Here is a 24,938-nt window from a genome sequence, read left to right on the forward strand (position 1 = left end):
GACAAAACCCACTTGATAAAATAATTCATGAAGGAAAGATAGAGCAGAGGAAGACTTTAGATCAAATCAATAGACTTTAGAAGATAGTTTATAATTTGCAAGAGTCATTTAGCATTTCATAAACAGTGCCTTCCAGCTTTCGAATACATGTAGAATATTTGGAGTTCATTCTACAGATAATGTTTTTTGAGCTCTGCAAAACAGCAGACTATTATATGGCTAAATATCCATCATCTTGAGGGCAGCAAAGCACAGTCACATATCCTATTGCAATACACTGCCTCAAACTGTTTGAAGAAAATGTTTCCATTTTGAATTTATGTAATTCCCAAGTCAACTCTGTGGAAATCATAGAAACACATAGCTACAGGCTATTAAAACAATTTAAATTAAATGTAAACTTTCAAAATAATCCATGGACTAAGTCTACTGACTTGAAATTAGGACATGAGACTGTACATATATTCCAAAATGTGTCCATCTGCTCAGAGTATTGTAAATGTTTCTTTACCACACTTTTAGGAATAAAGTCTAACTGGATTTGTTTGTTTTATTTCTGCAATGAGAACAATCAAAGCAAAACCACACATTGTATTACGGAGAAAAAATTTGAAAGTCTCTATCATGATTCTTAAATCCTAATGTAAACTGCTGAAAGCTGGAAAAATGTATTGTTTTGAAGCATTTCAACTCATTTTGGGTTGGGTTTTTTTCAGGCCACACATTTCAGCATATAAACATATAGAAATCTAGGGTACTACCACATTTGTTCAGAATTTTTTGAGCAGAACATAATTTTCATGAAGTTTAAAAGAAACATTTCAAATATTCTGACATGTCCTCATTTTTTCATAGCATCGTGAGTGCTAATAGTGATCAGGAGATAAAAGACACCAGAGAAACAAAATATTATAGTAGATCGATAAATATTAAATAGAAAGTCTTAAGGAGATAGTTATTCAATGTAGCTGTCCGTTGTCTATCTTTGCATATTTCACAAAAACATTCTTTTTAATAACAGCATCCATTAACATGCACTATTTTATGATATTGTAACATAAAAATGTAGCTTCTTTGTCCTAATATATTAAAGGCTACATTATTTCTGTGTAGCTTTGGATCTCTCTTTGTAATCACCCTAATGGGAAACTTGTCACTGGTCTTAGTTTTCACAAAGTGCAAAGCGGTAATTAGGTGTCACTGTGATATTTTCTGAAAAATTCCTTTGCCAGGATTTCTTCTGGGAAGTTGAGAAGCCTCAGGAAAGAATGTAAATAATAATTATCTAATTACTTCTCCTTGTGTTTTGCTGCTTTGGAATGTAGTAGGTGATTCTTTCATTAATTCCATGTGAATTGTTTTTACTTAATAACCAATCAAAGCCACCTGTGTCCAACTCTCTAAGTCAGTCACACATTTTTATTATTCATTCTTGTTAAGCCTTCTGGTGTATCCTTTTCTCTATTCTTTTAATATAGTTTTAGTATAGCATTCTTTAATATAATATAATAAATCAGCCTTCTGAGAACATAGAGTCAAATTAATCTCTTCCCTTGTCCTGGGACACTCACAAACACCACAATCTGTCACCCTCAGAGAGCAAATCTCCATTGCACCTCTAACAAGATTAGCACTGAAGCATGCAACCCTTGCAGGCTGGAGAGTATGTGCAGTACAGCCCAGTTTTCACCCCTAGTCTGAGAGAACAACTTGGTGTGCTTATCTTCTGATTTTATGGGCAGTGACAAAGACTTCACTGCCACATGGAGCCCTGGTGTCCTCAGTGGCGGGAAGAGCCACACTGCTTACAAAGATCTGGAGACCTTCACTATCTTTAATTCTTTGAGAAAATTTCTGAAACTTTTCATACCTCTTAGACAACAACAGATGGATCTGCACATTTTCACGTTTCCACAGAAAGGTAGGCAAAGAGATTAGTTTTGCCTCATCCTCCTTCCTACCATGTAAACACATAATTAAAATTTTTTTTAACAGTTAATAAAACTGAGATGTTGAACAAAGACGTTATTACAAAGACTGAAATTAATCTGTTTAAAACAAATGTTTTGTTTGTGGAAGCAGATCTGCCCACATATTTCTTAAGTGCATTAATGTAAGATGGTTGTAACGTACTCCTTGTAGTTCAAAACTACATACTAGTAATTAATAATCACACTTTGTATTTATGACTCATGCATTGGCAGAGAAAGAAGGGTCAGAATATGTTTCATAGCTTAACATACTGCTGAGAAAATACTGAACCAAGTTCTGACTCATCCCTTGTTGCTCCTTCCTCAGAAACTTCCTACTGCTTCCAAACACGAGTTGTTACCATTTCAAACTTCTCTATTTGGAGAAGCACGCCACAGACGCCTTTGTCAGCTCCTGGGCTCGCATTAGTCAGTAGCCTCCTATTTCCAGTCCTCATCACACTCTCGAAGACCTCCATGCTGCACAAATGCTCAGTATGAAACAACGTAACTAAATCCATGAATATGCTAAAGAAGAACCAACCAAAACAGCAGGACGAACCAAACCACCCACATAAATTATCTCCTCCGCAGGCCGCCGCTCCTTTCTTGCCCGCGCTCACAAGGCCCTGCTCCCGCGGTACTCGGCTGGCCACGGGGATGCTCCAGGGAAATCACGGGGCCGCCACTCCCGAGTGCGGGCGCTCCCAGCAGCCGGGCAGGCCGCGAGGGGCCGCTGTGGTGAGCGGAGGTGCCGCCCCCCGCCGTCCGGGGCGGGGCCGTGCGCGGGCCTGGGAGAGGGGCGGGCGCGGGGCAGCTCCTGTGGGCTGCGCCGGGCGGGAGGTAACGTGGGCTGGGGGGGCTGCGCGCAGCGTGCTGAGTTCTCAACCCGGAGCAGCCGAGGCCGGATTTTTCCCTGCTCCAGCCTCCCTCGGCTCCCTCTTCCCGCGCCCTTGCCCGCCGTGGGGCTGCGCTCCCGCGGTGGCAGCCGGGCAGGAGGGAGCTGCGGTTCGGCCCGCCCGAGGTGTTTCTGAGTAGGCTTTTCTGCGTGGGATAGTGCCTCTCTGCCCCTGGGATCCTCAGTTGCGCGAGTTCCAAAGGTGGGACTTGCAGGCCTGGTGTGTTTGCTTTCACTTCTAATGCTTTAAATTCCACGCATAGTAGCAAATCGAAAGGCAGCCAGATAAGTGGCAACATTTCCTAGAGGCGGGAAAACTCAATAATTTTTAGGGGTTTTTTACACCTTACGTCAGCTTTGGCATCCTCCTGTCGCCTGGAGGCCCCCCGCTTCCGGTGCTTAGGAGATTTGCATTCTTTACAGTTTGTGCGGACACCTCTGTAATGATTGTTTATCTGGAGTAAAGGCTTTCTGCTGTTGGGGTTCCATCGGTGCTAGAGCAGAGCCGTGTGCTGGTTGCCGTGCGAGGAGGGCGAGGTGCCGCCGTGCTCCCCAGGAAGCCGGGCGGCTGAGCGCAGCCTCTGCTGCCTCCGAGTTCACCCCGACACCGCTGAGCCTCGGCGGCGAGAGCCCCCATCGCACTGAACGCTGTGAGAGGGGCACTGCTGAAATCGAGCCGTGGCGGTGGGCGTGAGTATTGTCTCTGAAAAGGCTTCGAAGAGCCTTTTGCCATTACTCGGGCTTGGGATGCAGGGTTAGCTGGGAGCGGACAGTGGAGGTAAAAGTTGTTGGAGCTAAGAGCGTTGTTATAAATTAAATTAATGCTTCTGGCATACAGTGTTGTGACTTGGCTTGTCTAACTCGGTGTGGCAGATGCCACATGCTGACTTGTTAGGGATGCTACCAAGCCATTGGGTGTTCCTTTTTTGTGGCTTTAGATGCCAGGCTGACTGTCCTAATCTTACCTCTGGACATTGTTGCCAGCATTTAGCTACGTGCATGCCATGTCATAACCGTGGGCATACCCTGCTGATTGCTTGAGTGCTCTTCTGCAGCATCTTCTCTTCTGAATTTTTATGCTGAACTAAACTGTAGAGCAGGAGATTTTATATTAATGAGAGGTTTGCTACTCAAGCTAATTGTTAAAAGCAAAACAGAAACAAAATAAGGGAGTAAAGTAAGAAGTGACTAATTGCTAGTGTCCACAAGAAGCATGTGCTACATCAGCACTCCTCTAAGGTGGTATATTAGAATTCAAACTATAGTGAATATGTTAGAGGAGGATTTTCTCGGTGTTTATTGCAAGTTCTCTCTAGTGTTTGATAAGCCTGGGCAGGTAATTTTGAAAACAGCATGGAACAATGCTAACAAAACTGAAAGTGACCTTACCCTGACTGGGTTACCAAAACATAGAAACACACACAGAAACATGTGCTTTGCATTCCTTTTCTAGATACAGTAAACCAAGAGTAATCCCAAAGCTGTATCATGCCCTTTGGAATTTTATCTATAATAAAAGTGAGTTGATAGCCTAGTGTTAAAGTAATAATTTTATGTATGTGTGCAGGTTTCATTTTGAAGTTTTAAGTTTTCTACAGTATGAAATATTTTGGAACATCTTGACTTTTTTTTGGTAACTTTCATAATATGAAACCCCTGTTTCTTACTAGAGAAGAGTTGGTGTAAGATTTGTTAAATCTGTTCTTTATTGTGTTTGTGAAATTAGTAATCTAGAGTAATTTTTAGTAAGCAGAAGAAATATTTATTAAAAATGTATGTGCTCTATGCATCTTAGTTGTTAATGCAGTTTTCATTTTGATGCATGTATTTTCCTCAAACGCGTATCATTCAGATGCCTTTAAGGTGAGATTGATGCACTTTTCACCCACCACCATCAATATCAGAGACAAATAAAAGGTCAGCTTGAATAAATCACTCAGTCTGTCGTGATAGTGTTGTGGTACCTGCAAGGTTGAGCTAAATCCTTAGAGTTTATGGATTGTTTATCAGTGGAAAAAAGTGAAAGTTACAGATTGGGCGCTTTCAAACCTGCTGTGTTGCTCTATGTTCTGGTTTCAGGGATCAGAACAATATGTAGAATAAATCAGCACCTTCTGCTGCTCTGATAGCAGCATTTGTTTGAAGCCCCCTCTGTTCCTGGCCGTTACTTGATCGAACATAAGAATCCAGTGAGAAAGGATGCGTTTTTTGCTACGTAGTCACTGAAAAAAAAAACTTCTTTCTGCCTACCAGCTTACATCAAAAGAAATGCTATGACACTGGGTTGTTTTTCTTTCCTAACTGACTTCCTTAAGGTGTTTCTTCCACACCTCTGTAGAATGCAGCTTTTTTTTTGGTGGTGTGTGACATTACTGTCTTTTAAGTGGTACTTCCTGCTTTTTGTAGGAAGAGCAGAATTTTACATGAATTTTACATTCCTTAAATCTCTCAATGTTTTGTCTTGATAGTTTTTCATGCAGAAAAGTAGTCTTGCTTGGTTGGTTTTCAGTTTAAAATAATAGAAGATTAAACCATTAAGCAGGTCTGTAATCTCAGGCAGAATCTCACATAATCATTCATTCCTGTTGGTCAAATGATGAGACTGGAGATCCCTTAAGGTGCAGAATTCTTGGGGAAATTGGCTATCCGGCACTTAATTACGTATTTGTGATATTTTTATACACTGTATGACTATATAAATTACTTTAATACAGCACATATGTCTTGCTTTGGCTAGCTTTTGCTAAACATTAGTTCTATATTATTGTTTCCTTTTCATTACAACTAGCACTCTGTAAATTATTTTTTAGATTACCATTTTTTTTTCTTATTTTACCTGGTGAGTGAAATTCCTTCTGGTGTTTTAAGAAACTAGATTGGGAAGTTAACAGTTGGCAACTAATATTTATCTTCCTATATCTTCTGTTAGGCCAAGTACCTTGATAATGTGTCCATTACAAATTAAAGAGGCGTTAATGTATGAAATAGAAGAATATCTTAAAGGTGTTAGTTTCCTCACAATTTAGCAAGACCTTGTGATAAATTTAGCTGGTTAACGGTTACTGTTCTTGCCCAAGCCCCTCACCAGTTTTGAAATCCCCACACATTTTGCAAGCAGGGAGGCTCCTTCCTTTGTACTTCAGGTGTGGCACAGCATTTGCAGAACTGTGCCGTTCTGCAGGCTGGGTACAGAGCCACATAACAACTGTGGGAGAATGGGTTCTTGTTTATAAGGAGCTGTGAATATGAATTACACTGAGTTTTCTCAGTGGAGTGGTGGAATCAGCCATGTCTTCACTGGTGTCAAAACAGGCTTTACTTGACTGTGGTAAGAATGAATTTAAAAAAACCTTCATAGAAAAAAAGACTACAGCTTGTGTAGTGAGAGATCTTTGAAAGGTCACCTAGGTTACATTGCAGTGTCTTGTGGTGTAGGGTTGTCATTTTGACGAAGTTGGGAAGTAGGTTTGGTGAGGCTTTAATAACATGCATGTACATTCCTTTCTAGAAGGTCGCATTTGAAATGCTGTGAAGTGGCTGGGAGATTTGGGAGACAGTTGGGATTTTTGACCTGTGCCAAGTGAAAGTTCTTCTGTTTGTGAAGGTTGATTTGTTTTTTTTACCCTGACTTCTAAGGTCCGTTTTAGTATTAGGCAAATTGTGCATGGTTTCATAAAGGCTATCTCAGGTTTATAACAGGAACAGAAACTCATGTGCTTTTAACAGCATTGTAAAAAAATATTAGTTTAGTAGTCAGCTGGCATTTAGGCAGAATTCCATCTTTGAACATCATCCTTGGCTTTCTGTGAGTTTCTAATATCAGCCTTGGCCAATCCAACATGAATATTCAATATTAAATTCAAAGTTTCTTTAATGACTCACTTTAATGAATCTGACTACAAGTTGAGTCTTCAATTACATAAAGTGTAGCTGCGTAGAAGATTTATATATTTCTGTTAATTGGAAGGTAGCTCTGTTGCAACCATGTGCAAGTAAAGAAAAAAAAGGAAATAGTGATCTCATCCTTGATGGCATTTGTTCATGAAAATTACCATACAAGCTGGGGTATCAGACACAGCCCTGAAAGACATCCCCATTTACCCATGGTTGTAAATCTAATCTAGAGGTATCATTACCTGCTGTTTCTGACATAGTAGGTTTCTTTTGTGTTTTAAGTGTATTGGATAGGTAAAGATGTCTTCTTTCAACACCTTTTACAGCTATTTGCATAACAAAATGAGACCTGCAAAGCTGCACTATTGGATTCTGGGTTGGTTTTTCATGGCACTATGTTGTTGGAGTCCTTCAGACACATTTACTCAAAGGTAAGTTGTGCTTTAAAATAAAACATCTGGCAACTCATTCTTAAGTGCAGATCAGCATGGTTTAACTTCTAATGTAAATTTGTTATTATGTATTATCTTTTATGTGTTATTCTACCCTTAGGTGATTTATAGTAAGGCATCTACATTGACTAGAGGAGCAAGGGTCATGCCTGAGGAAACCTTTACATGTGTCAGCATGAACAAAGAGGGGAAACTTAAATTCCATTTGATGCACTTAAAACTTTTCTAATCTTGCTGTAGATGAATCAGTTAGAGTTGTGATGTGGTAATGACAAAAAGTGAAAATTATTTTGATACTTAAAGTACAAAATCTGGAGTGATCCCTGTGGGGTGAACTGCACTAATTGTTGCATTGTTTACTTTTTATTTATCTTTTATTTTCCTTGCTATTTTCTCAGTTCTGACAATATAAAATTATTTTTCATATGACATCCCAATTGAGACTGTATCAGATTGCTGCACCACCTTTTGGTGGTTGTTGCCCCTTGGCATAATCTGAGCTCAATACCAATGAGCCATGGGAGAAACCACACCCGAGTCATACCCTTCTGTGGTTAAAGCTGAAATTCCTATTGCATTAGATGAGGAAATAAGCTTTTCTGCTTCCTTTAGTCCTTTGGCAAGAGAATGGCTAGGGGTGCTCAGTTCAGTGCTGAACTTCTTTCAGTGCCTACATTGCAGTTGGTGGGTAGCTTAGACACTTCACTGATGTTTCTTCAATCCCCAGGATTTAGGCTCTGGCTTGGCCATCTTGGCAAAGAGTCAGCTCTAGAGTCACATTGCTGTGTTGCACAGAGCAGGATAACTCTGGTCCAAAGAAGGGGAGGATATCTCTGAAGCTGCATAGGTACTGAAAATGGCTTTCTTTGGATTCCATTTCTGAGCTTAACTTGCTCTGTTTAATAAGTACAGTTTTCTGACCCATCCTTAGCCAAAAAGTGTGTTCTAAGAGAACTCTTTTGGTATGACTGACATTGCAGAAGTTCAGCTGCTATTTCAAATACAGATGGAAGATGTTATGAAAAGTCTAATGAAAGATTGTTTCTAAGCAAGGGCTTTTTAAAGCCAAGTAAATTAACTGCTCTGCAATATAGAGCAATTTCTCTATTCAGGTTTCTACAACAACAATAAAGACCCCTATAAAAGTGTTAATAGTTTTCATTGTGGCTATGCCTTGTAGGTTCTAGAGCTATTCTCCTAAATTATATAGAAAACCATGGATACATGTGAATGCTTAAGAGAAAATGTGGCCATTGCAAAGTAGAAAAACTAGAGGAAAAAACTGAAGGGTGATATAACACAGAAACATCCCTAGGCTGTCCTCAGGTTGATAAGAATTAGCTTGGTCTTTTATTCCTTTTTTTTTTTTCCTTTTTCTTTTGGTAATACATGCTCTAGCAAGAACTAATGACTGACAAGTTGCCATTAGCTTCCAGAGAATAACAATTTATTTTGACAGTTCTGCACATAATGTTGTCAATTTAAATAATTCACAATTCTGTTTATTTTTTGGTTCTATTTAGTTACTTTATCTGGTTGCTTAATAACTAAATAGATCTGCTGTAGTGTCTGGTGCAACAGGTTTTTTATTTACGTCTACTTAACCAGAATAGGTCTGCTCAAAACTGTTGGAAAAGACCTGTATAGAAATGATGTGATACAGGCTTCCAACACTTCTTGAACAAATTTTTGAGGGTTTTTTTCTCCTCTGCGTACTTAAGAAATAGGAAGCATAGGGAGATGGGGTGCCAGAAGGAGAATTTGTTTAACAATGGAGATATTAGCATGTTTCCTTGTATGTTGTTTCTCTCCGAATCGATAGTTTGGAGTGTGTGCCTGAAGGTGTTCCTCTTTTTAAAAATACTTGAAGAAAAACAAATTTGTCTGTTTCTCTCCAGTGACATCCACCCTCATGACTGGAAAAAGTTGTATTTTGCTCATCATTGGCCAGTGACTGTATGTAAGGTGAGATTTTTGTGTTTCTCCTTTATCCTACAAAAGGTAGCTTTGAATAATAAATGTGTGAAAATAGACTGAATAAAGCCCATTAAATATTTAATCTTGGTTATGCCTTTATAAAGGCTTTTCCTGATTTTAATGCAGCTTTTGCTATTTCCCTTGCAATGCAGAGCAGCCATAACAGGAAAGATTGTGGTGAGTTACAGATAGAGTTGTCAGTGTAGGGTGTACTGTACACTAAGCTTGTTACAGAATTTGTGGCATTTTATTAGTTATAAACTTAATCCTAGACTTTCATCAGACTCTGTAGGAAGACTTGTCTGCCTTGTTTGGCTGATGGCAGTTCAGTATTTGAACTATCTGCTGCACAGTAAGTGCCGCGCTGCTGTCTGAATTCTCTCTACTCCCTTGGCCAGGAGAGGAGGCCGCACCAGCCGAGCTGTGGCACAGCAGCTGACAGCCGGGGGGACACTGCCCAGATGCGCCAGGGGCGTCCGGGGAGCGCCTCAGAAGGAGGCAGTGGTGGGCAGCAGGAAGGCGAAGTAAGAAAAGAGGGACTCTTCCCGGGGGCAAAGTCCAGAAGTTTGTCTCCAGTGGAGCCAGCTGAGAAAAGACCCAGAACAATGATTGCAACAGTATATAAACGGGGTGGAACATTCAGGTGGGGACTATACAATAACCAATAAGGGGAAACTTAGGAGGAAGCAAAATCATAAGACATGCCAGATAGCCAATAGGGAAGGACATAGGGAGGAGCTCTTGTTCCTGACCCAATCACCCACTGCAGGGAGAAGAACTTTCTCAAATAAGGGGAGGAGCCAGTGGGTGACAGACAGAACTCAGGGAGGGGTTAACAGGAGTATCCAGGGGAACAAGGGAGGAGACAATAGACTGACAAAACTCTTATGCTGGGGAGGAGCAAACCTGGGGAAGGAGGGGAAATCCCAGACTGAACCATCATTACAAATAGGGGTAACAGAACGAAGCAACTTCAAAGAAAAATGAACAACACACCACAACAAGTAAGGTTTTTAGCTTTGTAATTATGGCTCCAGTATTTTCTATGATGATATCAAATATTGATTCAGTCAGGAAAGAGAGCTATAAACGTGTTGTGGCAGGTGTCTCTGATTATTTCTGCATTTTTTGCTGTATTTGAGGGGTACGAACCCAACCTTCCAACATCTATTCTGTCAAAGCACAGCTAAGACAGGTACTATTGCTATTAAGTATCTACTACCATGTGATAAGTAGAATACTTTTCCTATACTGGAAGTACTCAAAGGTCTCTTCCTATACAACTAAGTTAAAAATATGATCAGATTTACTGACACAAGGTAGAAGAACCTTGTAGATAATACAGTAGCTTCAGGTTCAGCCAAATGAATGTGGAGGGTAATATCAATAACAAAAGTCAGATGTGTATGACTGAGATAACTGTTCTTTTTTTTTTTTTGCCTGTTTTTGTGTGGAAATAAGGAAAGATTTGATGCCATTTGTGTCTGATTTTCTGTTGAATAAACATCACTGTTACTGCCTTGAAGCAGATATGTTGGTGTTGATGAGTTTGTAGCATGATTCAGTGTTCAGAGTCAGTAACAGTGCAAACCCTTGCTTGCATGAATGACATGAGGACAGTTGGGAAAAAATAAAGTGAAACAACCCAAAATTTAAAAAACAAACCCCTACCAACCAGTTTTCCCACATAATCTAGGGAAGTTGTAGTGAATTACTGAAGATATTGAACATCAGAAAATGTAGGCATCCTTGCACTTTGTTGATTTCTTATGACATTCTGTAATAAGAGGTGGACAGATGCATTCAAAGCTGTGCAGAAAAAGGGATATTAAAATCATATTGACTTTTTTCCCTAGTTTCTCATCATTGAGTCATATGAAGAAACAGGGTTTCAACTGTACTGCTATAACAGCTTTCTTCTTTTATATAAGAGGAATTCCTAAATGGAGGAATTAATTCAAGTATTTTAAGTAGGTAGATTCTTCTGTGTGTTTGGTGCATTTATATATGATAACTGGTGTTTTTCAGGGTGTAAATATTTATAATGTTATTATTCAGTTTAAAACTCTTGACATTATGTTGAAAGGAAAAAGCTGTGAAAGAAACAGCAAAAGTCATATCATTTATGGCAAAAAGCTGTGAGATACTTTTTTTTCTGAAATTACTTCTTAGTTTATGTCTCCTATACAAAGGAATCTGATTATAGACTTTGATACACAGTGTGTTCTTGTGGTGTGTGGATGAGCTTCATCTTAACTCCTACCTGTTTTGCAGATCTTTGCTTGAAAAGTTTTTTAGACCTTTGAAGGCCCAAAAGGTCTTCTTTAAAATTTAGAGGGCCCAGATCAGCATGCCAGAAATTTGAGAATACATCTGTCTGATCTTTTCCTGGGCTTTAAAAAGTTAGTGTTCAGCTGATGCTTTTTAATAGTGAGTGTGTTCGGCACAATTAAATTGGAAAGTGTTTTGTAACCATATCTTCCAAACTAACATTAAAATAAAGTGATATCATGGAAGCAGTGATTACCCCGGCACCTAATTACTGACTACTACAATGAAAAGGGTGAAGGAGGAAGAGTTTCTTCCTTCTAATGTGATTAGAAATTCCAATACCATATAGTTGGCCTAAGGTCATTACGTCTTATGCAAAGATATCTAAGCTAGATTCACAGACCTCAAGTGACTATGAATTTCATGTTCCCTTAAAAAATTGTGACTGTGGCTAATTCATGTCACACTTTTCAGTAACAAGTGCATGTGACTTAAAAGCAACTCAAAGGCAAGAAGAGGGACTTTCCTACTCCCTTTTTATGGAGTTCTGAAAACCTCTTATTCCAGAACTTAAAAAGAGAAGTATTATTTCAGCTTTTGCATCCTGGAGATTGCAAAAAGATGAAATTTTCTATGTGGTTGGGGTTTTTTGTGTGTGTGTGTGAAATATGGAAAATCCAGTGCAAGTTTGTAAGTTATTTATTTCTTTCTCAGTTAGGAATGGGGAGGACAATAAAGAAATGGTACCTGCTGTCATCTGCCTATTACTTCACATATGTGCTCATTAAAGGAAAGAGTCAAGAAAAGGACAATAGAATAGAGTAATGAACAGAACAACTTGAATTCAAGTTTGAATGTTGTGTTAAGAAACAGATGATTTTTTTTTTAATTTTTGTTTTTCGATATGAGATAATTTTCTTAAGTTCAGGCTTTGGCAATGAATTTATAGCAGAGGCTTAAAGGAAGAATAGAAATATTAGATTTCCTTATTTTTTGATAAAAATAGAAGTAGTCACATAATACAGAAAGAATTAAAGTGACTGAAGGAGGAAGGGGAGTAATTGCACACTGTTTGAGGAGAAGTTGAAGAGGTGAACTCTCTCCACAGTTTGAAAAGTAAGAATTTTTCTTTGCAGTTGCCATGTTTCATTACAAAATAACTTATAATTTCTCTTAATTAAGAGATGACCTACTGAAGAAAGGTAGTTGGAAGGGAGAACAGGAGTAAATATTTCACTTCCCAGAAGCTGATTTTTTATTTGAATTTGGTGTACCTGTATGTGACCCAGTAGCAGTACTCTTGCCTTTAATAATAGCTGCTGTACCAAGGGATTTATAACTTGGGCAGCTCAACAGGTGGCACTTCTGGGACAAGTCAATGGTATTTCACTTTTTGGCATTTCAAAGATGATAAAAGCTTCCATGCTTCTGGCACGTGCTGTTTGTGCAATGACTTGCTGTTACAAATAGGCTAATCCCTCTGCTGTAATGTTCCCTCTCAGCATGGTGGGTACTCTACAGCCTCACCAGCCCTTCGCTCAGTTTTATAGGTCATATATGGTTCATTTGGATTGGTTTGATTATCAGATTGCTTTAAAACAGGAGAAAACAGTGCTTCTTTTTCAAATAATCTAGGTATGTAGGACTTTCTGGAGTCCAGTGCTCACTTGAAAATAAATATTTGTACCTCTCTTTCTAGTCAGTCACTCTCTAGAGATTGAATTAATCTTCCAGCAATCAGTCTGTGATAAACAGGAAGGCTAACAAAAAGTGGTTTTGCACTAGTAAGCAGGGGTATCCAGCTTTGCAGACCAGCATTTTCATTTTTTATTATATTGATTTAAAATGAACATTGGAAAGATACTAAGGCTAGAATGAAGAAGAGATTGAATGAAGCTGGCCAAGGCATGCAGAGTGTGAACTAACATGTTGTAGGTTGCATTGACCTCCCAGTTCTACCGGGCACAGGGTAACTAAGTGCCATTATTTCAAGTCTGAAATGCCTGGGTGTTCCATTAGCATGTCGGAGAACTGCAGTTAAACACTGAATAAGGAGCACAATTGCACTATTTTTGTTGCCACCTCAGTTGAGGAAGCTGTTGACTATTAATTTGCTGTACTTTGGGCTAGATAGCCAAACCCCTCCAGGTCCACAGAGCTTGTGTCATGACAGAGCAATATTGTTTAGGCATTTTCAGTGTGTGTTTGTTCAAAATATTCCTTTCAGGAAACAAAGCTTTTGCTGGGTGTAATTGCTTGTATTACTGGTGGCAAGAGGGGAGAGGAAGGAAATGGACACAGAATAAGAAAGTCTTGCAGAAGTTGCAGATTTGCTGCCACTGTCCTCTGGCATGTGGAAGGCAATTAGTGAGATTAGAGGCCTGTCTCTGCTCCTCTCTACGCTCTGCTCTTGCACTGGCATCATGTAAAAGGCATTGTGGCATAATTAGGACAGAATGAAGAGCCAAAAAGGGAAGCTATTATTGTGGGAAAATAACGTCTGGGGAAGTTGTTAGTTAATGGCAAAAAGTGTTTACTTGAATGACCTGTAGTTCCTAAGAAGAATAATCAGGGAAACTACAGTAATGGTATTCTCTGATGTGTGACATGGATTTTTTTTTTTTTATTTTGTTCTTTTCAGGCATATGTCTCTGCTCTAAACAGTAATTCAAGTGTAGGCTATTACTCCTGTATTATCAACAATTTTTATTGGAGGCTCTATTTTTCTGTTTTTGTAGGAAGGTATTTAGGCTTTTATTTTCTCTCCATTCCCTTGTCCCTCAAGTCAAAATCCTTAAAGCATAAGTGGTTTTTTTTATTCAGAATAAGCAATATATTTAATCTCTTCTTTGTATTTTTCATTTTCAATACAATGATAAAACTAGTCTTGATGCTTAAAGAGGATTTTGTCCTTGTCCAGTATTATAGTTTATTTTGCATGTTTTTACTGTAATGCCTCTGCAGTCTTTGAAAAGATGTGGTAATGAGAAAAATACAGAGAGCTATCACCTGGAGTACTATAAATGCAGATAAAGTTCTGTTCATTTAGTTTGGATCAGGCTACTTTCTGTTACATCAGAGCCTCTCCTTTTGTCTTCTCTTTACGCTGTCTGTTCAGATTTTACTGATCTGCTTCAAAATTTTAATGCCAGTGGGTCCCTAAGTGGCATAATCCATGACAGCTTTGTGTAAGTGGAGTTCACCAGTTCCTGATTGGCAAGGAAAAGTTGGCATGCCACAGTAGAACCTCAGGTTTTACTTTTGCCTTTAAACTGTTTTTACTTTACTGAATGAGGTTTTACTTTTGCCTTTAAACCTTTACTCCTAGATACGTGCAGCAAATACTCTGTGTTTTTGTTTCCTACAGATGAATGCTAATGATTGTCATGACCCACCAAAGTACTGGACAATCCATGGATTATGGTAGGATCATAGAGTGTTTTTATTTCAGCATGGAAAGGAAAAAGCAAATTTTTTACCAGGATGTTTAGTTATTTGGTTTTGTTAGGTGGGGGTTTGTTTGTTTGGGGTTTTTTTTTTTGTGTGTGTGTGTTTTGTTGGTTTTTTTTTTTTGTGGGGTTTTATTTTTTTGGTTGGCTTTTGTGGGTTTTTTTGGAGATTTTAATCTGTCTGTTCTTATGATTGAAACAAAATTAAAACCTTATGGTTTGACATAAAACTGAAATACACTTTTGTATCTCGTGACTTGTTGAAATCCTCTGGCCACATAAGCATTTTATTTACACACCTCTTCATAAGAGCAGAAATAGTCTCAAGCACAAAGGGAACTATTGTTTCCCTTCTTTTCTTTTGTCTCTCTGAGAAAAAAGAATTTGTTAATATCTCATGACTGCTTGTGGCTTTAAGTATCTTATCTCCACACAAATATTGCAAAAGTACAAGAAAAATAATTTGCTTCAAAGGAATCAACTCACTGGAATTGATGCCAATGGCAGCAATTAAAAAATTTTCCTGACAAATACAGGTTAAAATCGGTTCAGGAGTTTAAGCTATGCTTCCTGGAAAAGTGAACATCATTATGAATTGATTCCATGAGAGTGTCTTGGTGATACTTGCAGAAACATCAGATGGGGCAGCAATTTAGGAGGTCACTGTCAATAGTGACACCAGTGACATCATGTGCAAGACCCTTCCAAGTTACTGTCACACTCAAATAACTTTTACATAGAATGAAAGGGACCAAAGGGCCAAACAAAGAAATCATGACAAAATCTTTTGGCCATCTTTTGAATCTTCATGAGAAATCTTTTGGCCATAATTAATATCTTGAAGGTTTTATTTCTAAACCACTCTAGGTTCTTATGGTTTACTTGCATTTTTAAGTAAGATCTCCAGCTATAATCCTGCATACATTAAATTCAGGATAATGATACGTTAGTTACCAGTAGTGAGTTAGGAGACGTACTTTTTCAATTTTATTTTGCTTCCCTAGGCCTGACAGAGCTGAAGACTGTAACAAGACATGGCATTTCAATGTTACTGAGATCAAGGTATTTGAAACAAAAACAGACATACCAGGCAGAGCTAAGTACAATTACTTTTGCACATCCTATATGCAAAATTTGCAGTTCATAATATCACTCTTAATGTTTACTGAGGGGTATAGTTTTTTAAGGACTCCAGAAATTCTTTTAGTGCTTCTGGTACTACTTGAAGTTGCCATCCTTGTAATCATTAGCAGCTGTACCTACTTGATTTTGTGAACATGCAGTTTGGCTCATTCAGCCACATCCTCCTTAATAAAATCTAGAGGTTCACCACCGCATAGGTGATGGATCTGCAGTGGCAAAAAGTACCTGTGAAAAGAAAGAGATTCAGTAAGTTGGTGTTCCCTCTTCACATTTTCTACTGCAAAATCAGAACAAAGTAAGAGTACTGTTTTGTGTGTTTTCTCCTAGGTCATTAGTCCTTTTTTCTTTTCTTTTTCTACTTAAAAAAACCCCAACATGTTTAATTCAACAAAATTCCTTGATATGTTATAGACAGGGATAAGAGACTTGAGCTGGCAAATGTGAAACACTGCATGATTGACCTGCTTCTGCAGGGAAAGTTGAAGGAAAGCTTTGAGGCAGTGTGTCAGTATTTGTATGTTCAGATATTTCGGTAGGTATACCTGTTCCAACAACAGCATTTTCAGAATTTGGGGGAAAAAGACCTTTTATTTTTCTTCAACTTATTGTTTCAGTTATGGACGCTGAAAGATGAGGCTTCAGTTGTAAAAAAACTATCAATATATGTAGATTGTAAAAATAGCTTTTCAATGCTGTAGGTGCATTTATTAATTTTGGTATTTTTAGGATCTTATGTCAGACATGAGACATTACTGGCCTGATGTTCTTCATTCATCTCTGAATCGCACCCAGTTCTGGTGAGTACAACAAAGCCCTAAAAAACATTTTGGATATTATTTCATAAAAATCTGAGTAGTTCTTCAGGTACATGAGAGAAGTGTCCAGGAGGCCACTGAAGCAGTGTGTCTTGCCAGTCTCATTTACAGTATAGATCTGCTCTCTTACAAAATACAGCTGTTGAAGAGAGGGCTTAGCAGAAGATTTAGAGAAATGAAACTTAGTGAGAGAATGTTTCCTTCCTTTGTCCCCAGGAAGGAGAAACAGCTGCTGTTGACACATTAAATCTGAGTAGCAGTAGCATTCCTGGGATATCACGGCTAGCTGCAAGAGCAGCTTCCAAGATCTCTTTCTCTAGCTAGTTTCACTGTGTTGCTGGTCTTGAGAGAGCTTCCTTTTGGGCTTCCTCATAGAAGAGAAAATAGAAAAAGAGAGTGCACTGTGCATGGTAGCCACTTCTCTGTTCAGTGAAGTTACCGAGAGCAGCTCTGTGCTACCACCAAGCTCATGGGTGCTAGAGGTGCAGAAGGATGGAGGCCTTGATGAACACCTGCAGCTGTTTTCAGTATTTTTTTTTTCTTTTGACGTGGCTGTACTGCAAAATAAAGTGACATTGTATCCTCATAAAGTCTTGGTAAATATTTTGTGGAGACTAAAGTCTCTGTCCGTTCTGGTGGACCTGTGCATTCTTGGCTTGCTGCAGATGATGTTGCACGGGCACTGTCAGTGCAGACTGCACCAAACCACTCCAATAGCAGTTCCATGGTAGCAGTAAAAGTCTTCTTGAATGCCAGCAGGTCTTTGGCCTTCTATTTCTGCCTTCTTTTTAGAAAGAGCAGGACGCTTAAATATAGGTACTACTGAAGGCCTTCAAAAGGCAGGTACATCACCACCAGTTTTACAGACATGCATACATACATTCTCTGAACTAAAATTGTCATCCTACATGCAAAGCCTTGCCTCCAGCTTGCTGCTCTTTTAGTAGCCCTTTGGATCTGACTGTTATCTGCTTCTGATCCAACCTAATTATATTTCTTGCTAAGTTTACCCCTAAAAGAGCTTCTGTTTACTTTAAAAGTGTGATGTTTTTTCTCATTAGTAATTTAAAATCCCTTGTGGAGAAATTCACCCATGGAAACTGGACTCTTCCAGGGAATAAACAATTCATTTGACATGCACCTGTGTTAGTTGCTGCAGCCAAGATGAGAACTCTCTACAAGGCTAAATTTGGGAAGATAGAGTGAAAATCTTACAGTAAATTATCTTCTCCCCTGCCTCAAATCTTTTGACACCACAGTTGCTTTATTAATTTTCTATTCAGAAGTAGTGCACTATTTCTCTAGATCCAAACATAATTTCTTTTAAAGTGTTTTAATTTCTTAAGAAAAAACTGAAGTTTTTAGTATGAATCAACAAATCCAAGGTAGGCTTTCAAGTGAATAATAGTTGTCCTTCTTTTCTGCTTTTTGAAATGTACTTAAGGAATCATATGGTCACAGGATGCTGTGATGGTAGGAGTTTGTGATTAGATAATCTGCATGTACATCTGCTGAATCGATACCTGTATAGTACAAGTGGATTGTGAAAATTTGAAAATAATTAAAAAAAAGACATCCGCAGACAGTGTCACTAAAGATTATGCTGCTTAGTCTTTCAATGGATTTTAGAATTGATAGAAACATTTTTGTCTTTTTTCAGGTTTTTGTCCTGTTTGAGTTTTTCTGCTGTACACTGCAAGAATTTCTTTTGCTCTCTGTTCCTTGCTCTTAGGAGAATGGATAGTGGACTAGAAACAAGACTTGAGAGGAGGCATATGAAAATTCTGCCACAGGCCAGCATACATGCTGATGCTTAAATCTTAGCAGCTTGTGCAGTTACACTGTTTGACCCAAAATAAGTCTTAATCCTTTGGGGTTCAGAAAAAAATTAATGCTTTAAAAGTGCATTTAACGCAAAAGGTTCCACTAAAACTTACAAAAAGCCTAGAGATAGTAATTTTCTAGGCAATTTTTTTTCAATCTGACCTCCAAACGTCTTTGTACACTGAGAGGGCATTGTATTATAAGAGCGTGATATATGAATATATAGATGTTGCTGTAATTTAAATGGTTGGAGTGATCTTGATTGGGTTTACTTTTTATATGTGTGATAAATTTGAATGTGGTGTTCTACTCCACATGTGTAGCCTTTTGGATACTTGATTTAAGTACAATGGCTAGCTTGTACAGCACATATATCTGCCAATAATGTGTTCTAAAAATTTGCATTTTGCTTTTCTCCTGTAGGAAACATGAGTGGGACAAACATGGCACTTGTGCAGCCACACTTGAGGTCCTTAATTCTCAGAAAAAATACTTTGGTAAAGCCATAGAACTCTACCAGCATGTTGATCTCAATGGGTACGTAAATGAACTCGATGATCTGCCTTTTATTTCAAACAGTTCCTAAAGGTTTCAGATCTAACCTCAAATGGAAGTCTAAAAATCTGGTGGTAGAGAGGAAATGAGAATTAGCATAAATTATTTTTAGTACTGAAATCCATAGGAAGAGTTTTTACCCTGAGAAGCAGTCTTTGGTCACTTCATCAGAAAAGCCATCATCATTCTTACCAGCATCCTTCTGGATAGTGTGAGCCACTAAATTTTTGAGCAGCTCTGCAGGCTGTATTTTGATACCAAAAACTATGCTACCTGTAAAGTTCTAAATCAAGTGACAAACCCATCCAAACTTCTGGGTTGTGGTGAGCCCCAAGCACTTGTTTATAAGTGCTCATGGGAAAGGACAAGCTGCAGGCAAAATCATGCAGGACGTTGTGGGAAAAGGCTGAGAAGCAACAGCAGGAAGGGTTGTGAAGGGTTCAGTCACTGCAGGCAATCCTCTGCTGTTCTTTGTGACAGCCCCGATGTGACACTCTTGCTTTGTCCTAAGGGCTGATTTCTCCTTACTGTTCCAAAGCACTGGCAATTCCAGATTCAAAGTCTTGTCCAAGTGCTGTATCCCTGTGTTCTGGCTGCAGCTGAATGCCAGAAGGTTGGAGTCCTTTCCTGATCAGTGCTTGGTATGGGTGAGAGGATGTTTGACTTAGATTTGTTGCCCATGGGAGGACAATATTTGAGAGAGGAAATAGTTTCATACAATGAAACATACCTTTAAAAAACTCAATAAAACACCCCCAAAAAATCACAAAACAGCTAATCCTGTTTATGCTTTGCCAGTATCCTGTCCAATCAATCTCCTAGACAAAGTATCATTTATTTTCCATATGCACAAAGAAAATAAGTCTTTCTTCCTTCCCACCTTGGTTTTGAAGATGTCTTTTAAAACCATAGCAGATTTTTCTGAGAGGGTTTTCACAGTGTTTGAGCATGTCATATGTAATGTTAAATTAATGATGTCTAAGTCAATTGCCTAAGTAGCTGTGATGGTGTGACTAAAATATTTACAGACGGCACAGTGACCAATGATGTGACTCTGTATCAGCATATGCAACACTGCAAAAGAATAGAGACTGAAGCATGTTGAAATTAATTGCTCAAAGCTTATTATCTGTTGTGAAAATAAGTATAATTAATTTTATCTTTACTGAAGAGAAAAAAGACTGAAAATGTTCTCATTGTATATAATTTCTACTTAAAAGACAAAAAATGCCAGTGATTAAAAAAATTGTTTCCACAAATCTAATTATTAAAAAGAGAACATCATGCAGCCTTCTGTAAGAATTAACAGAACATCATCTATTTTATTGGCCTCCTTATATCCAGTGTAAAATGACAGTGAAAACCAGCTTGTCCTTTAGTCATCTGGATAAAATCTTCCTTGTGCCAAAACTGACCTTGGAAGGGAAGGGTTGAGCATTATCAGCATTTATTAATCCATACACTGCAAGATACTCACCATTCCCACTTTTTACAGAAGAAGCTGGGACTCACAGACTCATCATGTGTTAGGTCCTGAGTCTTGTCAGCTTGGAAATGTGAACTCCTCTCAGCACTGAGCCTAAAGGAAGGGGTACACAGGCTACAGGTTCTTGAGGACTGCCTCATTTCTCTCATGTGACCAGCTTTTCATCTTCAAAAACGTAATTATTAGGAACAGTTTCTGCCCTGAAAGTAACACTGATTCTGATTGACATGCTGTATCCCTCTCCCAGTGTGCTGTGTGTCTCCCACCACAGGAAGCCCATCCTGTGTTTGAATATGAGGATGCCTGGAGCACCCTCACAAGTCTGCCCCTGTGCCCTCTGCGGTGGCAGAAGCACAGGGGAATGATTCAAGGCAGGGGAAAGGAAGCAATTAAATTGCATGCTCTACCTGGCACTGAACAGGGCACTCTGAAACTCCCTTTCCCTTAGCTGTGCCTGAAGACTGAACTATCCTAGTTCCTCAGATTGAGGTGTGGGAAAGGGTTCTTCCTGACTTTGCCAGGTTATATGGGAAGTGTCCTTTCAGAAAATGGCCTTTCCTAGCTGGCAAAGAATGAAAGACAAGTTGCCCTTGCTCCCATCACTGTAATGCTTGACAGGTTCTTAAGATCTGTTTTACCTAATGATTATGAAGGTATGTTTGCATACAGGAAATATGGAAAAATGTTTTCTCTTTGTTTCAGTTGTCTCTTGAAAGCTGGGATAAAGCCGAGCAGTTCATATTACAAGGTGAGAGGCAGTCTTTAATAAAACAAAATCATGTGCATTGACTTTTTTTTTCAGTAGTAGTCAACTAATTTCTGTAGAACAAATGATCTTTTGAAATTTTATAGTTCTTTAGGATTGTGCTTTTTATTAAAGTTTTTGAGAGCTTAGCCAGTGTGGGAGCTGTTAGAGGATGTGCTTGTGACCTATTAGTCTCTATAAGCTTTTTAATTTTTCAGATGACTGCTATAAAGGAAGCTCTTACAAGATTTTATGGTGTAACACCAAAGATACAATGCTGTCCTCCAGAAGAGGTAAAAACTCCCCTGACTTCCCAAAATGAAAAAAAAAAAAAAAAACAAACTAAAAAATAACTTACGTTTTTTTAAAAAAGTATCAAAAATAGAGTGAAAAATCTTCAGTAGGGTGAAACTTAGGTCTCGGTGTTCTTTGTGTATACAGCTGTTTGCATATAGGTATTGTATAATTCTTGGACTTGGGTTTTAAAGGTTTCTTTGTCTTAAAATATTTAAACCTGCATCTCTTGCATGACTGCTGTAACCACCCTGCTGGAGGTATTGCTGTAGCTGGGCACTTTCCACCATGCCTGCTAAAGTTTAGTTGCTGCATGGCAGATGACTAAAACCAATAAGAGTGAGCTGAATGGAGTTAGTGAATGTCAGCCTTGGTGAGGGTGCTGCTGTCAGAATCCTTCTGAAATAAAGCAACTCAGAAGCTTCTCTCTGAGATTGGTTCAAAAGGAAAGACAACAGTGACCTCTTTAGGTATGGGCTCTCTGGAACAATCAGGTGTCAAATTTCTATGTCTTTTTGCTTTTCCTTGCCAGTAATTGTGCTGTGCATCATGATGCAGTAGAGGAGGTGGTACACAGTGTTCTGTAAAGTATAGGTCACCATATCTGAACCAAAAGTGCCTTTGAAGGAACAAAATAGTGTTCTGAACAGTTCAGTTCAGAAGGTTGTGTAGGTTGTAGAGCTCTTTTTTTCTTCTTTTTTTCAGTGAGGTTACTCTGCTCTTATAGAAAAATAGAGCAAGAAACAAAACGCACAAGGTTAGCTTTCACTGTTATTAGTGTTTCCTTCTTATCTCAGCTTGTTCAAGGTGATTTACTGCAGAACTCTTGGCAGAGTTACTGCCCATACGCAGGCAACAATTTATGAAGTCCTGCTAGATACCGTTGCTATTGGAGTGTGTTTTCAACTCTTGCTTTAGTAATGCTCTGAGGTTTTTCTACTCATATGTTTTTTAACATGAAAAAAATCTGTAGGTTACAATATTTTTAATATGTGTTTATAAGTTACTTTAAGGAACAAAGGGATTTTAGTTGAATGTGGATTGGATACTCCCCCACCTTTTGACATTAAAGAAATACTGAGCTAACACAAACCCCAGTTTCTAGCTCTGTTCACTGTAGTTCTGCCATTGCTTTTAGTACACTTGGGATACTGTTCCAATTATATGAAAGTAATGTACAGCTTGGGTCTCCCGTACTTAGCCAGGTGAAGGTATTGGGTAATAGAAATGAAAAAGTACATCTCAGTTATTTGAAGATAGGCCTTTTTCAGAGTTCTAGACTTGTCCATGCCTGAAGTGCATGATGGAAGTACTTCAATGTTTGAAATAGATTAGACACACTCTCTGTTCTTACGTTTCTTAAAAAAAACCCCAAAATAAATTCTCCAAGAACACAAATTCCAAACAAACAAAAAACCCTCGCCTCAGTTAGTTTTATCTTGTACATATCTTTTTGTCCTGCTTAATTGTTTCAAAACCTTTTTTTTCCACATTTTGTTAGACCTGAGCATTGGAGGGGGATTTTCCTGTTATCTTTTTGCCACATGAAAGGCCTCCATGCCTGCCTGCTTTATTCGTAGTCATTTTTCTTCCTTTTGTAGTACAAAAATGACACTTCTGCTCCTTCTCTCACCTTGCTTCTGTATTTTGTGTAAAAGCTATTATAAAATTTAGTTTCTCTTCTCATGTGTGGAGAATTTTATTTGCCTCAATTCCTGTCCTGCTATGAAGAGTTGGTGAAAAGTATCTTTCTGGTCACATGTGCCCTTCAGTATTCACGGAGTTCAGCCAGAGCTCATCATTGTGTAGATGAGTAAAGGCCAGGATAATATGTCACAGCATTTCACAACAAGGCTTACTAGTTAGACAAGTCTCAGATTGGTACTGAGTAACAGTATGTACTATCAGCTGTTCAGAGTGGATGCCTCTTGTACTTTTCCTTGCATTTTTCATTGGGTAAATGCACAAATGATCACTACTGTATTGTATAGATAGGAAAACTTACCTGAATAAGTGATTTATTTTCTTCTTCCCATGAGGCTGATCTTACCCTTCATGTTTCTAGGGTGAAAAAGCACAAACAATTGGCCAGATTGAATTCTGCTTCACCAAAGAACTGCAGCTGGTAAACTGTACGGTGCTGGAGGATGGATCCAACCCAATGCAGGCTCACTTGAAGCTTGGAACTTCAGAGCTGTCGGTTTGCAATGATACTCTCCCAACCTATTATCCTTCAGAGGTCCAAGATCACAAATGAAGCCATAAGAGTTTGAAAAGCTTTTTCAACAGCAACAAAACCCACACTCATGTAATATTACAAGACCCTGTCCATATCACAGGCCTACAGTGAAGATTTCTGCTGGAAAACACAGTTCTTTTAGTTCCTTTTCTATTAAAGGAGAGTGGTCCACATGATGGGATCAGCATTTTATCTACTGCGTGGTCTGGATTTTTTGTCTTGCTTATGGTTTGCAATCAATGTTCAGAAGAGAACTGTGACTTCTCAGTTTGACATGCAGTTATCTGCCACTTCAGCTGCTTTTTGGTTTTTACCAGTGAGTCAGGGAACTTAGTTCTTTGTATTGAAAGGATGATTATCTTTCTGAGATGAGGTGACAAGTTCTTGAGAGGGAAATACTGTAAACAGTAAAAACTCTTGAGACCTATCTGGAGGTCCATTTCCAGATACATTTGCCACTGCCTTGCATAATTGCTCTCCAGAAGTGCAGCACAGAGACCATATCCTCTGAAGTGTTGAACCTTTCCTCACTGAGGGATCACAGTGGAGCAAAGACAACTTTTGCATAACTTCTTAGTGAAGTAATAACATTCTCCAAGTTTGGGCTTTTCTACCTTAAAGATCTCAAGGAAACTATATTTGTATCTTACCTGATCTTTGGTTATTTTCATGACAGTAGCTCTATACAGTAGCTCTATATTCTTGAGGAACAACCAATTCTAGAACATTTATGTTAGTACAGGAGAATGTTAGGCCCCAGAAATATGTTGTTACTAATTTTTAGTTGTGTTTGAGCATTCAGTATTACTACTTGTGAGTGCCTACACTTGTATATAAAAACAAGATTGTCACATAATCACTTTGTTCCAAGAAACATCTTTTTATACATGAAACAATAAATACTACTGGATTTTCAGTAAAAAGTA

The 24,938-nt window shown here is 38.6% G+C and overlaps 1 protein-coding gene across 9 annotated transcripts; it reads left to right on the forward strand.

Moving 5' to 3' along the window:
* Nucleotides 1-2,771: 2,771 nt before the first annotated feature.
* Nucleotides 2,772-24,938, forward strand: RNASET2 (ribonuclease T2). 9 transcript variants are annotated; one of them, XM_064414025.1, is made up of 13 exons: nt 2,820-3,070; nt 3,292-3,558; nt 6,377-6,472; nt 7,089-7,193; nt 9,113-9,179; nt 9,590-9,715; nt 14,830-14,885; nt 15,916-15,973; nt 16,781-16,851; nt 19,117-19,230; nt 21,437-21,482; nt 21,698-21,772; nt 23,839-24,938. In XM_064414025.1, the coding sequence occupies exons 4-13, from the start codon at nt 7,105-7,107 to the stop codon at nt 24,028-24,030; spliced, it is 894 nt and encodes a 297-aa protein (XP_064270095.1). In that variant the 5' UTR covers nt 2,820-3,070; nt 3,292-3,558; nt 6,377-6,472; nt 7,089-7,104; the 3' UTR covers nt 24,031-24,938. The 9 variants fall into 9 exon arrangements, with proteins under 9 accessions (XP_064270100.1, XP_064270095.1, XP_064270097.1 ...); XM_064414027.1 differs by lacking the exon at nt 3,292-3,558; XM_064414030.1 differs by lacking the exons at nt 2,820-3,070; nt 3,292-3,558; nt 6,377-6,472 and adding an exon at nt 2,772-2,813.

Source organism: Passer domesticus, chromosome 3, assembly GCF_036417665.1.
Source record: "Passer domesticus isolate bPasDom1 chromosome 3, bPasDom1.hap1, whole genome shotgun sequence".
NCBI lineage: Eukaryota > Metazoa > Chordata > Aves > Passeriformes > Passeridae > Passer > Passer domesticus.

Bases quoted from the DNA above. Each gene is read 5' to 3' on its own strand.
- RNASET2 (XM_064414030.1), top strand. From the start codon at position 7,105: ATGAGACCTGCAAAGCTGCACTATTGGATTCTGGGTTGGTTTTTCATG. The intron at 15,974-16,780 runs GTATTTGAAACA...TGGTATTTTTAG, and splicing joins TCAATGTTACTGAGATCAAG to GATCTTATGTCAGACATGAG. The intron at 21,483-21,697 runs GTGAGAGGCAGT...TTAATTTTTCAG, and splicing joins CGAGCAGTTCATATTACAAG to ATGACTGCTATAAAGGAAGC.